At 48.9% G+C, this 14,838-nt stretch overlaps 7 protein-coding genes across 11 annotated transcripts in view; 5 read left to right on the top strand and 2 right to left on the bottom strand.

Annotated features, from left to right (window-relative positions):
* The window catches only part of LOC126559645 (uncharacterized), a 30,834-nt gene extending 24,729 nt beyond the window's left edge, over positions 1 to 6,105 (top strand). Inside the window, exons 4-8 of the mRNA XM_050215816.1 lie at positions 15 to 202; positions 277 to 397; positions 521 to 2,060; positions 2,134 to 2,269; positions 3,597 to 6,105. Coding sequence (XP_050071773.1) covers positions 15 to 202; positions 277 to 397; positions 521 to 2,060; positions 2,134 to 2,269; positions 3,597 to 6,105 — 4,494 coding nt within the window. The remainder of the gene's footprint in view (positions 1 to 14; positions 203 to 276; positions 398 to 520; positions 2,061 to 2,133; positions 2,270 to 3,596) is intronic.
* Positions 1 to 14,838, bottom strand: part of LOC126559328 (complexin) — a 553,464-nt gene that overhangs the window by 401,217 nt on the left and 137,409 nt on the right. The window lies entirely within an intron of this gene.
* Positions 1 to 14,838, top strand: part of LOC126556746 (attractin) — a 317,924-nt gene that overhangs the window by 279,766 nt on the left and 23,320 nt on the right. The window lies entirely within an intron of this gene.
* The window catches only part of LOC126557182 (ATP-dependent RNA helicase SUV3 homolog, mitochondrial), a 304,903-nt gene that overhangs the window by 122,809 nt on the left and 167,256 nt on the right, over positions 1 to 14,838 (top strand). The gene's annotated exons all lie outside the window — the stretch shown is intronic.
* LOC126565320 (O-acyltransferase like protein-like) lies at positions 7,561 to 9,698 on the bottom strand. The gene is made up of 3 exons (XM_050222492.1): positions 9,440 to 9,698; positions 9,018 to 9,366; positions 7,561 to 8,956 (listed from the first exon to the last, which is right to left on the bottom strand). The coding sequence occupies exons 1-3, from the start codon at positions 9,696 to 9,698 to the stop codon at positions 7,561 to 7,563; spliced, it is 2,004 nt and encodes a 667-aa protein (XP_050078449.1).
* LOC126558175 (lipase 3-like) lies at positions 11,146 to 12,391 on the top strand. The gene has a single exon (XM_050214139.1). It carries the CDS (start codon positions 11,146 to 11,148, stop codon positions 12,376 to 12,378), a length of 1,233 nt encoding a protein of 410 aa, XP_050070096.1. The 3' UTR covers positions 12,379 to 12,391.
* LOC126558158 (lipase 3-like) lies at positions 12,925 to 14,300 on the top strand. Its single transcript, XM_050214120.1, has 2 exons — positions 12,925 to 13,692; positions 13,761 to 14,300. The coding sequence occupies exons 1-2, from the start codon at positions 12,988 to 12,990 to the stop codon at positions 14,298 to 14,300; spliced, it is 1,245 nt and encodes a 414-aa protein (XP_050070077.1). The 5' UTR covers positions 12,925 to 12,987.

The following is a 14,838-nucleotide window of genomic DNA, read 5'->3' on the forward strand; positions in this document are numbered from 1 at the left end:
CTCCATTTTAATAGGGTAAAATACGAGGCAAACCCGACTCTAGAGCAGCAATTTCAACGTGCGGTGAGACGGATGGCATTAGAGGAATTATCATCGATACCGACGATACGTATTACATCGAAAGTCCGCGGGTGACTGTAAAAAGCAACAATATTAACGATGAAACAGCAAGGATCGACCTTGGCGAACATTTTATCTATCGGTAAGTCGCTCTTCAATCTTCCGCAGTTCGCTAACTAATGCACTTCGCTTTCTGGCCATTATTATTGCAATCAGACACTCAGATTTAGTTCCCAGCGGGCCGGAAGGTGAAGGGCATAGGTGTGGTTACGCCGGTGGACACATTAACGCTACCCACGATCCTGAGCTGTACCGGGAACATACGGCAGCACCGAGGGTATGTATCACACTTGCGTATGTGTGTGTGTTTGTTAATGGCTTAAGCATGCAATTTATTAGACGCAGAAAATGATAAGAAAATTTATAAATTCACCTTCTCCTTCGCCCGTCTTTATTGTAGCGAGAGAAACGAGCCACCTCGTCAGGTTCGCCCAAGATCCGCGGACCGTACAATGCGAACAAGTACTCGAGCTACGTAGAGCTGGTGATCGTGGTGGATAACAAGATGTTCAAGACGATGCGTGAAAATTTTAAAACCGTCCAGCAGTACTGTAAGGATATAACGAACATCATCAACGCACTGTACGAACCGCTAAACATCTTCGTCGGACTGGTCGGTGTGGTCGTTTGGAACGAAGGTGACGAGATTGAGCTGTCAAAGGATGGCGAGGTGACGCTAAAGAACTTTCTGCACTATCGCAAGAAAACGCTCATCAAGGATCATCCCAACGATAACGCGCAACTGTTCACGAAAGAACACTTTGAAGGTGGTGTCGTAGGGAAAGCGCTGAAAGGCCCGATCTGTACGTACGAATTTTCCGGCGGTGTGGAGATGTACCACAGCGAAATTATCGGTGTGCAGGCAACTACGGTTGCGCACGAGATGGGACACAACTTCGGTATGGAACACGATACGGCGGATTGTGAATGTCCGGAGGAACGTTGCATCATGTCCGCCTCGAGCTCGTCGATCGCACCGAAGCACTGGAGCCGTTGCAGCATCGATCAGCTGAGCTTGGCGTTTCATCACGGCATGAACTATTGTTTAACGAACAAACCGGAAAGCCTTTTCGATTCACCTGTCTGTGGCAATGGGTTTGTGGAGGCGGGTGAACAGTGTGACTGCGGGTTGCCGGACTATTGTGACAATTCGTGTTGCGATCCGCGCACCTGTATGCTGCACACGAACGCATCCTGTGCGACGGGAGAATGTTGCGATTTGCGGACGTGCAAACCGATGGTTGGCGGTACCGTTTGTCGCCAGGCGGACGGGGAGTGTGATTTGCCGGAGTACTGTTCCGGTGAGTCGGAATACTGTCCGGGTGATGTGTTTAAGCGTGATACGGAAATTTGTGACGGTGGCAAAGCGTTCTGTTACCGTGGTACGTGCCGATCGCAGAACGATCAGTGCCGGTTGCTGTGGGGACCGACGGGGAAATCTTCCGAGCAGTGTTACGTTAAGAATGAGGATGGAAGTCGGCATGGTAACTGTGGCTATAATCGGGTGAAGAATGAGTACGTCAAGTGTGACGAAGCGGACGTCCACTGTGGTATGCTGCACTGTAGGCATTTGAACGAGCGGCTCGAATTTGGTATGGAATCGGTCGCGATACTGTCGCACAGCTTCATGACGTACAACGGTAGTGTGATACCGTGCCGGACGGCAATCGTCGATCTGGGTCTGCAGAAGGTTGATCCGGGTCTTACGCCGGACGGTGCCAAATGTGGCGAGGGAAAGATGTGTCTCAACCAAATGTGCATGTCGGTGGAAAAGCTGCGAGCGGGTGGCAGTGGAGCAGCATGTCCGGAAAATTGTAACGACAAGGGTGTGTGTAATAGCGAGGGCCACTGCCATTGTGAGCCAGGGTTTGCTCCCCCATTTTGCAATCTTCCAGGGTACGGAGGTTCCCTCGATAGTGGACCGGCAACCGATCCAAATGGTTAGTAATGCCCATAAGTCTCAAGGCAAGAACCAATATAATGATCGTGTGTTTCTTCCATTTTCTATTGCAGCTACTGCCAGTTTCCGTCGTATGATGTACATTTTCTTCTGTGGCGTCGTGCCCGCATGCTTCATCTTCGCCTTAGTCGTATACTATCTACGAAATGGGCATACGTTCAACGGCAAACGCAAACCTACACCGAATGCGTACGTACCGCGACAGTCCGCTGCTGTCGTTTCATTTTCCACCTCTCGCACTGCACTTTCATTGCTCGGTACTGCGGGTTGCAGTAGTAATAGTAGTAGTAGTTCTAGTGGCACTGGAGATCAACTCTCTTCGCAGTCCCGTGATAGACGTGGACCGGTGGTGATCGGTGAGGTGCAGCTCGTGTCGACCACAAATACTGTCACGTTGCGGAAGGCACCGGAAATACCCGTGAAAGCACCTGCCACCGCCCAACGACACGTCTTGATCGGTGATATGTGGCTGATATCGAGCACTAATCCAGCGCTTCTTAATGCTAGCACCGAACTACATCTTTAGTTGATTTTGTGTGTGTGGTGTGCTGTGGTTTTGTTTGTTGGTTTTGGTTTGCATGGCACGGTTTTTAGATGCGAGTATTGCTTGCTTAAAGACTAAAAATTGGCAAAAACATTCATCGATAGAAAGTAGCAATTCAGTAGTGATTGTGTGTGTGTGTTCTTTCTTTGTTTCCGTTGTCCTTCTTTGCGTTCGTAATGGTGATGGTACATAGATATTGGTAGCATGGGTATGTGAAAACGTATAACGTAGTTGTTTCTAGCTTAATCTATATCTTTTAATTTTAATACTCGCTTAAGCTACTAGCAAGGTTTACCAGCTCAAAAAATAATCCTCCGCATGTCTAAAGCAATGCAAAACTTGACTTACATCAACAGTCTACTACTTACAAAGATGCCACATCATTCTTGCAACATTGTCCACATGAATAAAGAAATTGTTGCTGTTAATGAAAAACGTGAAGGAATAACCATTTTTGGCTGCTATAATTTGGTACAACTAATGGCTTGAATTGTAGAATTTGTATGAAATTAGTAGACTGTTTTGTAGCTCCAATCACTCAGCGCTTTGTAGAGATAGACAGAGACCCGACCCGATGTTAATGCGACAACGGGGACGGACAGAATACGGCAGAACCGGGATTCAAGTCTCATCCGAACCGTTCCCCTGTGGATAGGACTGACTATCTAATTGCGTGATTTCGGCAAGTCTAGTAGGAAAAGAAGTCAGTTGTTTTTTTTACCTTGACCTTGGACTTGGACACTTGTTTTTTTTTACCTTGACCTTGGACTTGGACACTTGTTTTTTGACCTGGTAAACTCTCCAATATGCTTACCTCAATATACTAAAACCAACATAATAGTTTTCGGAACCCATAACTTGAACCTATTCCGCTTATATATTTTTAACTTACTGCACGATCCTTAGCTTCTTTAATTATAAGATTCAAACGTAAAATACAAATTTCTATCACTTTGTTCCTCTTTTTTTCAGTTTGACTACACACATCAAACCGGATGGTTCCCATTCGGCCAGCTCGACCCACACGATCCTCCCTTCCTCACCGAACTCACCCGACTCGGACATGAATGCGGCCCTTCTCCGGCCTTCGTCCACGATCGGTGTGGGCAGTACGGTCGCACCGAACGAGTCAGACTTTGTGGCCAACAACAACATGTTCGGTAAATTTAAAGGATTCACCCTGCAACCCCTTCCCCAGTCCACCACGGTCGGCGGCGTCGTCCCGGGCGGTCACAAAAAGTCCCCCAAGGTGGCGTTCGTGCAACCGGTTAGTAAGTGTAGTGAGGAACCGATCAGCAATGCTGTACCGGCCCGTGCTGCACCTCCCGTACCCGTACCGCTCAAAACGCTAGCTACCCGTCTTGACACTAGCAGTGACCGAAGCAGTAGCTTAGATAATGTAGCGAACTACACTAAACCGGCAGGTAATAATGGGGTACCCTTCACGCAAGCCCGCGTCAACGGCTGCAAGCTGGCCAACCACGAGCATCAGCTGGATACATCCGCTGCACCGGCGCTCCCACCCGCCAACCCCGGGTCCACAGCTCGTCCAATCATTTCCAGCCCGATTCTAGAATCGTCTACCTCGCGTGACTTGGCGGTGGCTGGCGTCACGCAAAAGACATCGAATGTTCCTATCCGACCGGCACCAATGCTTCCACCGGTGGCGGGCAGCGAAGTAACTTCCAATCCATCGACGGGCATTCCATCCGAAACGTCCAGCACCCTTTCCGCCGAGGTACTGATCAATCCGGTCAGCAAGGATAAAAAGCCGAAGGAAAGCAAGCTGAACCGCATCACGTCGTACTTGAAGAAGGAAGAGAAGCCACAGAAACCGGAACCGAAGCAACTGAAGGTAATCGATAAGGAAAAGCTACGCAATATTAACATCTCCGCACCGATACCGATCGAGCAGAATAATCCCGAGCTGGCAAAGAGTATGCCCCGGCTGGCCGACATTACGGCGCTGAACGACGAAAAGGAACCGACACCGATAGGAGTATCGGTACAGCGTGCTAAAAGCATGCGCGATCCAGAATCAATCGTAGGAAACACACAGCGCAAGGTACGCATCGTTGACGATCGTTCGGAGCGTTCGGAGAATGGTTCGATCGGTGGCAGCAGTACCGGGTCGGGAAAGAAGGGATCGGGAACAGCTTTAAAGCGACCACAAAGTATGGTCGGTACAAGGCCAACCATCCCACCTCCAAGACCACCCGTACCAGCTGCGGTCGTTGTGCAAACGACGACGGCTATGAAAATTCCCGGCGTTCCTGGTTATCAGAATCCACCGCCACCTAAATCGGTTCGCATTCAGACACCGCCCGGATCGCGAGAGTACGACGACTGTCGGGATAGTGGTAACGGTACCGGAGGACACTCGTCGCTCGGTTCGGACAATATCTACTCCGTCATTGACGAATCACCCTCACCGCCAAGCATTATTTCACCGCCGGCCATTTCTTCCGGTGGCAGCTCGGAAAGTATGGGTTTGTTGGGCGAAATCGTAAACGAGATCGAGAGCCGTAACGGTGACTCGGCGGTGTACATTGCGTCCACACTGCGTCGTGGCGATGGTGGAAGTAGAAAATCTTCATCCACCGCAAGCCAACCGATTACGACAACGACCACGACAACAGTAAAAGCTGCTGCGTTAGCTTCGCCGGAGCTAGAGGACGATGAACCGACGTACGTTAACACGTCGGAAATAATCGACGACGATGACGATTTCGATGCCACGGAAGATGACGACGATGACGAGCTGGAAGATGACAATCCGATACCGAACCGCAACTCGGGTTTAAGCACAACCTCTAGCGGTTATTTGCGACCGTCGGCAATCAACAGTACACCAATCGCTCGGATAACACCGTCCACGAACGGCGGTGGTAGCGAGAAACCTACTCCAGCGGGTGTAAGCAGCTTCAAATCCGCTACAGCACCGAACGTGTTAAATCAAATAAAATTCCAAGGTCCCACTGCCAAGGCCGGGGAACAATCGGCAAAGAAAACCTCAACGACAACAACCGGCCCATCCAGCACGACAGCAAACGGAACGGCAACCGGTGGACCATCTACCTACAAACCGTACCACAGCGTGCTAACGAACAATGCGCGCGCTGGTTCGGTGGTGGCCGCCGCCAAAGCAAAAATAGCATCGGAAAAATCGAACGGAACTGCACCGGCCAGTACGACGATCGCCAAAAAACTGCCTTCACAAGCGAACGCATCCGTCCGCACGCGTACACCTTCACCGCGTGGTAGCATTGCCAACGGTTCCCTACCCAACGGGACCGTACCGGGAAAAGCAACGCCGACAACGGCGTCAGCAGCAGCAGCCACCACAACAAAGCCGAAAACGGCCGCCAAACCAGCCACAATCGTTAGCAACGGGAAGCTGTTGACGGCTGCCGCACGTCCCGGCCCAGGAAAAGTGTCCAACGTGGCATCGTTACAGCAAAAATTTGAAGGGCGAAAGTAATGGCGGCCCAAACTTCAAAAAATTAGTTAAACAGAAAGCAAGTTTATTCTTAAATATTTTTAAATCCCGCTAACACGTGGCACAGTCCTGAATGTTGCCTATATGATCCTGTCCAAAATACACTGTTGCAAAATTACGCCCCTTTACTCTACGGCGGATTTTCCAGAAATGCCGAGAGGACACCAGAACCCTACACATCACCTATTCGTTGACTTCAAGGCGGTGTACGATACCATAGATCGGCCCCCATGCAGCAGTACGGATTCCCTGGGAAGCTATTACTGTTGTTAAGGGCCACTCGCCACTCTTGCGCCCTGTTTTGTTGTTCAACATTGCTTTGGAGGGTGTTATGTGAGGTGTAGGCTCCGCCATCCGGGGCATGATTCCGAGATAGCGGAGCTGTCCTGACCGTAATTAAGGACGGTAGTAGAGGAGCACAGAAAGCTCGTTGGCTAGATCAACTGGAGTTACACCTGTCGGAGATAGAATTCAGGCGTGGATGGAGAACTGCAGCCCTCGATTGAGTTTCCTGGAAACGTAGTGGCGACCTGGCCATGTCTCTGCAACGCGCTCAATTCTGAGTAGGCCAAGAAGGAGAAGGAAGACACGTGGCGAGTGTGTGTGTTTTTCTTGTAACATAATTATTATTTATACTTTGCATCGCCTTCGATGCATGCAACACAAAAACTCGGATCGATTTTGAATAGGACCAATTGATTAGTTGTATTATCGTTTATTATTCTCCCAGTATGGAGAAGACAAAATGACCGCCGCTTCAGTACCATCCTTGTGTGCGTGATTTTGAATCAGAAAAATATCGCGATCCTCGACCGTTTTGCAGAGAGAGAGAGTCGATCGCCAACGTACAACAACCGATTAGCTAATGTATGTAAATGTGTATTGATGTGTTCAGTAAGTGTGCTACGCCCAGGAGGGGAGCCAAAGTACGAATCGGGACTCGGGAAGCGGTGTCGTAAAGCAGGCTCGTTAAATGCCGTGCTACGTTATCGATTAATTTGTTAAAGGACAAAACTCCGCGAAAAAAGTTAGAGAAGAAAATCAAAACCAGACCGTATTTCCGAACGTTGTAAATATTTGTAAAACCACCAAGGACCTGCTGATGACGTGGGCGTTGCAGACGGGAACGTGTTCTAGGTGTTTTGTTTCGTTCCAAACTGGATCATCACAGAATTCTCTTTCCTGTGGATAAAAAGCACACGCTTAAGCATAAACTCGCTGTATACACTTTGACTGGTTGGACATCTTTTCGCTAGGTATTTAATTTATCCACCCCTCCCCAATGCTGAAAAATAGTGTGTAGTTCCATTTTCGTACTGTGTTGAGTAGTGTGAGACAGTTGTGTATCGAAGAAGACGAAATGGTTTAAATAAAACAAAAACAAAGATGTCATTTTTATATTCAAACACGAAACCCAAACACGACGTATCCTTCTTCTTAGTCCGAAGCTTGCTTTTTCCGAAAAATGTATTTTTCCAACCCAAAGAATGGATACTCGAACGCGATGCACCACACCGTACCGACCACGGCACTGAGACAAATTAATCCGAACGAGGTGTAGAATATGTTCACGACGGTAAATTCTACCGGAAAACGAATCGCTTGCGTTAGTGTAATCGCCTGGATGGCAATGTGCACGAGATACATTGAGTAGGAAAGTCGAGACAATGGTTGCCACAGTGGGCAACCGAGAAACCGATCAACTATTCCTCCCTGCCCGTTAATGCACACAAATATCACCCACATGACGGCAAAGGCCCAAAACGAGCGATGTAACGCTTCGTAGAATGCGTCCGCAATTGGCTTGATGCGTGTGTAATCCCCAATGTACAGTTGCTTCAGTGACCATCCAGTCACGACCAAGATCGCGATCGTAAACAGCCAACCTAAAGCGAGCACCGGTTTGGAGAGTTTAACCCGTGCGCCACGCGTTAAATGTAGCAAATAACCGAACAGAACACCAAACAACCAAACCGACATGCGGGCATGCGTTGGATGGTACGTTTTGCGTGGCATTAGACCATCACCTCGTGGTGCGGATCGATTTAAACGATACTCGTTCACCATAAACGTAGCAAACACGCAGCTAATCGAAAGCAGGGCAAGAAGCACAATTGCCGGTACAAACTTTTTCCCATAGCGCCACAGCAAATAGATCAGCAGTGGGGACACAATGTATAGCTGCATATCCACCGACAGGTACCAGGTATGGACGAAACACATCGACTCGTAATGCGCATAGTTCTGCACGTACAACAATGCCGACCACCAGCTCTTGTGGCACGCGGTCAGCAGTTCGTCAGCGACCAGCTTGTAAAGCACTCCCTCGCCCACAACGTCCACGAACGCAATGCCGAACAGGATAAGTGCCGCATAGGCAGGCGTAATGCGGATGATACGATGTAACCACAGTTCCAACACGTTTAACCGCTTCGTCTTTTCCAGCTCACGTAACATCTTAATCGAGACGAGCATTCCGCTAAGCATCAGGAAAATGTCCACCGCTTTTCCGCCCAACCGATGAAACAGTACGCCGAAGTAGCTTTCGGCATAGTCCTGTCGCACCGGTATGTTGATCGTCGGTATACCAAGTGCCGAATCGTGCACGTGATTAATGATAATCCACAGCATGGACAGTGCGCGCACACCGTTAACACATTCAAGCACACCGTCCTTACCGACCGTCCGTGGTACGATGCGGTACACGTGGCCAAGGTTGGTGTAGAACGAAAGACGCTTAACGTAGCTGGGTGCTTCCTGCTTTCGGTAGAAGAAGATCAGCTCGACCAGCGTGGCCATCAGCAGTATCGCTCCGTACCCCGAGAACAGTACACTGAAGAGAAGAAGGTGATAGGGCGATAAGATTAAGTAACGACGCTTTCAATACAACTTACATCGCAACGATGGTAACCGCTGGAAAGGGTTTGTCCTCATCACGATAGCAAAACTTTTCCAGCAACGGTCCATTCACCACCAACATTTGATTGGACGCGAAATAGGCGTTAGTAAGCTGTGCGACCAGGGCCGGTTCACAGACATCCGGCATGCATACACCGTACTGTAGTGGTGCTGAAGTTGCTGGTAAACCGGTACGACTCAAGTCCACATAGAGCGTACAATGCTGACCGCCGATTTTGGCCAGTGCACCCTGATGCGAAATGCGCCGACATTGGTCAAAGTTGCCAAACTCATACACATTCCCAAACAGTATTCCGGCCGGATTTTTGCCCCACGAATCGTACACTGAATACACGGAAAAAGAAATTCGTTAAATGCTAATGGTTCAGTTGGTGCGACGATGTTCACTAAGACTCACTACTAAGTGCCCACGGTTCACCGGCATCGAACGAGCTCGCAAACACATCCAGCTGATTCAGACAGGCTTGATCGCTTGCGGACGTTACGTTCCATAGCTGAGGCACTCGTTTCAGATGATCCAACAATCCTACCGGTATTTGGTTTATCGTTTGAAACTGACCACTAACAGAAGGAACCACAAAACCGATCAAAACGGTGAAACTAACCACGACAAGCGGAACGACACGCAGCACTAGACAAATGCTGGTGTGCGCCATCTTTGACGATCTGCACCTACACCAATCAGGATATGGACTGTTGCTGTTTGCTCGGCGGGAGTGCAACTTAATAACTGATTACGCGAGTTCCACCATCGGGGAGACGTTTGACGATAACAGCAGCCATCACCATCGGATAAGATATATTCGGCAATCAATCGATCAATGAACGATGGGGGTTTATTTAAAGGAAGTGTGATAAAAGAAATTCCCATGACCAGAGGGTACGCGCGCAATATAAAACAACTACTTCATTTCCGATCTTTTGGTCTTTTGGCCGGGTGTGAAAGACGGTTTGGTTATCATCACCCCTGATGAATTCGCTACTTTATCATGCGCAGGGCAAAGAAATTTGTGGTCAGTAGAGTAAAAGATTAGTGACCACTTAATTGTTGCTTTTATCATCATGGCGGTGTGCAGCAGAATTTGTCACATGCCGTAGCTTTTACGTTGCTTTTAATAGCGTAAGGTCACGCGCATTTTGCAAACATTCGGTTGCTCCGTGGTATGCTACTACTACTGGTTTAAATGAACAGTCTCAATTCCCTAAACAGTTTTGCCACCTAAACGCGGTAAACCGCTGTAAGAAAAGCACTTTCTCAACCAAGCACTGAGGGCCAACGGCACGATAAATATCGCCCAACAATACCTTATATCCTACATGATCTATTGAACAGGAGAGCAGTACTAGTAGCAGGCCCTAATGCTAACAGTCCGCATCGGCTTGTTTCTTATCATGGAAGTACCTTATTTCTACGCCCCCCCCCCCCCCCCCCCCGCTCCCCCAGCGATACACAGTGGACTACTGCTTATCATTCTTATCATCGTCAGGTGTATCCGATAACGGCCAAGCCCGACGGAACAAGTCTCGTTATGTTGTTTGAATATGAAACAAACGTATCAGGAGAACAGCTTTTAACTGGTACACTGCCGCCTCTCTAGAATCTGGCCCTAGTTTTGTAAGATAAGCAAGGTAAAGTAGATAAGGGTGTCCAAACGTGTGTCACGGTTTTTTCTCTCTTCTCTTCAGCTTATAAATAAATAATCCGCTGAAGTAGCTATCAATGCGCCGACACGAATTACAACGCCAGCTGGAATGGCCATCGATAAGGCCTTATCGGTGAGATTTGAGTCGCAGATTTCTGATAAAACCTCTGATATCTGTCCCCTTCTGACAGTTTGTTTTTGGTTTGGGTATGCACAAGCCCCAGCAATGATGAGGCCAATTTTTCGGTGGCTTTCGGTAAGATAGTCGAACGACAATTTTGCTTTACTTGGCGTGGGGTCACATATGATTAGCAGAATTTTTTTTTGTGAATCGCTAACCGATAAACGGACTTGATGGAGCTCTCGGCACTCCATAAAAGACCCACTCGGAGGGAAAGAAACTTAACATCGTGGCATAATTTCAACACCTCCAACTGTGAGGTGAACCCTCCAGAAAGCAATGGGTAGACGTATAGACATTTTGTTGTTGCTGGCTATTGGCGTGTTTGGTATCGTCAATGGAGCGGCTGTTCCAAAATCACCATCCATGTCCACTAAGGACACGAACGTGCCGATGAACTTTACCGCCGATATCATTCTGAGAGATGGATACTTTCTCGAGCAGCACGAGGTAACGACGGCCGATGGTTACATCCTAACGATGTTCCGCATCCCAGGAAGTCCTGCAAACCCGATACGCCAGGGCAAAAACGTAGCCTTCCTGATGCACGGTCTGCTAAGTTCCTCTGCAGATTACGTTATTTCCGGACCGGGGCGTGCCCTTGCCTACATGCTGGTGGATGCAGGGTACGATGTGTGGATGGGAAACGCTCGTGGCAATACCAACTCTCGCCGTCACATCTTCCACGATCCGGATGCGCGCAACACCAACTTCTGGGACTTTAGCTGGCACGAAATCGGTTACTTCGACCTACCCGCCATGATTGATTACACACTCGCGTACACTGGTCACACGACGCTACACTATGCGGGTCACTCACAAGGTACGACCTCGTTCTTCGTGATGGCATCATTGCGCCCGGATTACAACAAGAAGATACGCTCGATGCATGCCCTAGCACCAGTTGCTTTCATGAGCAACCTGCGGTCCCCGTTCGTGCGTGCCTTTGCCCCGTTTGTGGATCAGCTCGAGTGGATAATGAATATGTTGGGTGTGAACGAGTTCCTGCCGAGCAACGATATGATGATAATGGGTGGTCAACGACTATGTGAAGACGAATCACCGTTCCAGGAGGTGTGTGCCAATGTGTTGTTCCTGATTGGAGGTTTCAATTCGCCCCAGCTTAATCGAACCATGATACCGGCTCTGCTTGAGAATGCTCCTGCAGGTGCTTCGGTTAATCAGCTGGTACATTACGCACAGGGGTACAACTCTGGACGTTTCCGGCAGTATGATTTTGGTCTCACGCTTAACCTCATCCGGTATGGATCGATCCGTCCGCCAGATTATCCACTGCATCGGGTGACGGCTCCGGTGGCACTGCATTTTAGCGACAATGATTGGCTGGCGGCCGTGTCGGACGTACGCGAGCTGCACGGACAATTGTCCAATTCAATTGGGCTGTTCCGTGTGTCTGATCCGCGCTGGAACCATCTCGATTTCGTCTGGGGTATCGATGCCAACACGTTCCTGTACGAACGGGTGATTAGCTTTATGGATCGATACAACTGATAGCGTGGCAATCTTTACGTTTGCGGTAGCACAAAGAGGTTTGATTAAGGAAAACACGGTAGAACAACCAACAGTGTGATACAAACATCTTTGCGTATAAGGAAGATATTGTACGTAGAGAGTCCGGGAGTCAAATATACATGATTCACGATTCTTCCATTGAATGTTTCGAGTCGATTTTAGCCTGTCTATAGCATCTTCGAAATCTGACAATAATTTAACTTGCAATAGCCTATGCTTTGAAGCTAAAAATATAGCAGACAGTTTTAGATTCCTTTCATAAGTTAGCCATAACCTTTGGACATTATTCCCAAACCATGACGGTTCTGGAAATCCATCGCGCTACACTGTATTGTACTTCAAAACACCGATTCGGTACAGAGCAGCACATTGCGTCGTCGTTCCGATTTTCGTCCGATCACAATACGCGTTTGATAAGATTTCAAAATACGGCCATCAGTGTGATAAAGTTGCTATAGACTTTCGATAAAAAATAATTAAATTCACCTGTAAATCACGCCAGGTGGGCTACCTGGTGTAGTGGAGTTCTATAAAGCAGGATTAGCCAGTTGGCCGAAGGTACAGTCAGTAAAAAACCATTGCTCGAGCATGGTACTAAGCAACAGCTGCTGGATCCTGCTGGCCCTGGCTAGTGTGGCCACGCTATCACAAGCTTCCACCATCCGTGATGTGTTGGCATTCCGCCGAGGAGATGCACCACAACCCACCAACATTGCACCGCTAACGGCTGACATCATCACCAACGATGGATACTTAGTCGAGGAGCACCAGGCAACGACGGCCGATGGCTACGTCCTGACAATGTTCCGCATCCCGGGCGGTCCTGGCAATCCACCGCGCGAAGGCAAGAACGTTGCATTTGTCCAGCACGGTTTGCTCTGCTCGTCGGCCGACTGGGTAATACTGGGACCGGGCAAAGCTCTCGCCTACATGCTTGTGGACGCCGGATACGATGTGTGGTTGGGTAATGCGCGTGGCAATACGCACTCCCGCCGCCATATCTTCCACGATCCGGATGCGCGCAATACGGATTTCTGGGACTTTAGCTGGCACGAAATCGGTTACTTCGATTTACCTGCTATGATTGATTACGCGCTACAGTTCACTGGACAGACGTCACTGCAGTACGCTGGCCACTCGCAGGGTACGACCTCGTTCTTCATCATGACGTCGTTGCGTCCGGAGTACAATCAACGTATTCGTTCGATGCATGCGTTGGCACCGGTAGCTTTCATGAGCAATCTGCGTTCACCGTTTGTGCGTGCCTTTGCTCCCTTCGTCGACCAGATTGATGTAATTCTCGAAAAAGCCTATCTTCATTTGGATGACGATTTAATATGGATTGCTTGCTTTTGTTTTAGTGGCTAATGCGTATGTTGGGCGTGAACGAGTTCCTTCCCAGCAGCGACATGATGACGCTCGGTGGTCAAATGCTGTGCCGTGACGAAGCACTCTTCCAGGAGGTGTGCGCCAACGTGCTGTTCCTCATCGGAGGTTTCAACTCGCCCCAACTCAACCGTACTATGCTGCCTGCAATTCTGGCCAACACTCCCGCCGGTGCTTCGGTTAACCAGCTGGTACACTACGCTCAAGGCTATAATTCCGGACGCTTCCGTCAGTTTGATTACGGTCTGACGCTAAACCTCATCCGGTACGGATCGATCCGTCCTCCAGATTATCCACTCGACCGCATTACCGCCCCGGTAGCGCTCCACTACGGTGACAACGATTGGCTGGCGGCCGTGTCGGATGTGCGCCAACTGCACTCTAACCTCCGTAACGCGATCGGATTGTTCCGTGTGTCGGACCCGAACTGGAACCATTTGGATTTCACTTGGGGAATCGATGCCGATTCGCTACTCTACCGACGTGTCATCAGCTTCATGGATCGATACAACTAAATAGAAGAGAGCAATACTACGAAATAATTGAAAACATGTACAAATGAGGTAAAACAAAGTCTGTCTGGCTCTGATAAAAAGAAAAAAACCAATTGTACGATAAGGCACCCATGGCTAGCATGTTGTTCTGGCGACTGTTTTTCATTTCGTTGAGAAGCAACTGCCTGGCTTCGTGGATAAGTCCGGGAAGAAAATAGAACTGGACTTAATTAATACTCTACCCTGTACTGGGGAGTAAAGGAAATAACGAGAAAAGACACCCCATCAGCCGGAGCTTATATATCGCTATGTACGTGATGAGTTAGAGTAAAGGATATCATCTCGGCAAACTCACCAAGAAAGTGGTATATAATGAATGTTCCCCCTTTTTCGTCGACGTTACTTCACGGGTCGTAACCGACGACGGGAAACAGCTAAGATGTTAGCTTGCTTCGTTCTGTCTTTCTCCTTCTTTATTTCCGCCTGCGATGCCAAATCCAACACTCCGTTACCCGGTCAAACGTGCCTTCTGATTGTCTGCTACAGACTCCTGTGTGGT

Source organism: Anopheles maculipalpis, chromosome 2RL (genome assembly GCF_943734695.1).
Source record: "Anopheles maculipalpis chromosome 2RL, idAnoMacuDA_375_x, whole genome shotgun sequence".
NCBI classification, from domain to species: domain Eukaryota; kingdom Metazoa; phylum Arthropoda; class Insecta; order Diptera; family Culicidae; genus Anopheles; species Anopheles maculipalpis.

Excerpts from the sequence above, each read along its gene's own strand:
- LOC126565320 (XM_050222492.1), bottom strand. The coding sequence starts at position 9,698 with ATGGCGCACACCAGCATTTGTCTAGTGCTGCGTGTCGTTCCGCTTGTC. Across the intron at positions 9,367-9,439 it reads TGAACCGTGGGCACTTAGTA|TGTACGATTCGTGGGGCAAA; the intron begins GTGAGTCTTAGT and ends CCGTGTATTCAG. Across the intron at positions 8,957-9,017 it reads GCGGTTACCATCGTTGCGAT|TGTACTGTTCTCGGGGTACG; the intron begins GTAAGTTGTATT and ends TCTTCTCTTCAG.
- LOC126558175 (XM_050214139.1), top strand. The coding sequence starts at position 11,146 with ATGGGTAGACGTATAGACATTTTGTTGTTGCTGGCTATTGGCGTGTTT.
- LOC126558158 (XM_050214120.1), top strand. The coding sequence starts at position 12,988 with ATGGTACTAAGCAACAGCTGCTGGATCCTGCTGGCCCTGGCTAGTGTG. Across the intron at positions 13,693-13,760 it reads CCTTCGTCGACCAGATTGAT|TGGCTAATGCGTATGTTGGG; the intron begins GTAATTCTCGAA and ends CTTTTGTTTTAG.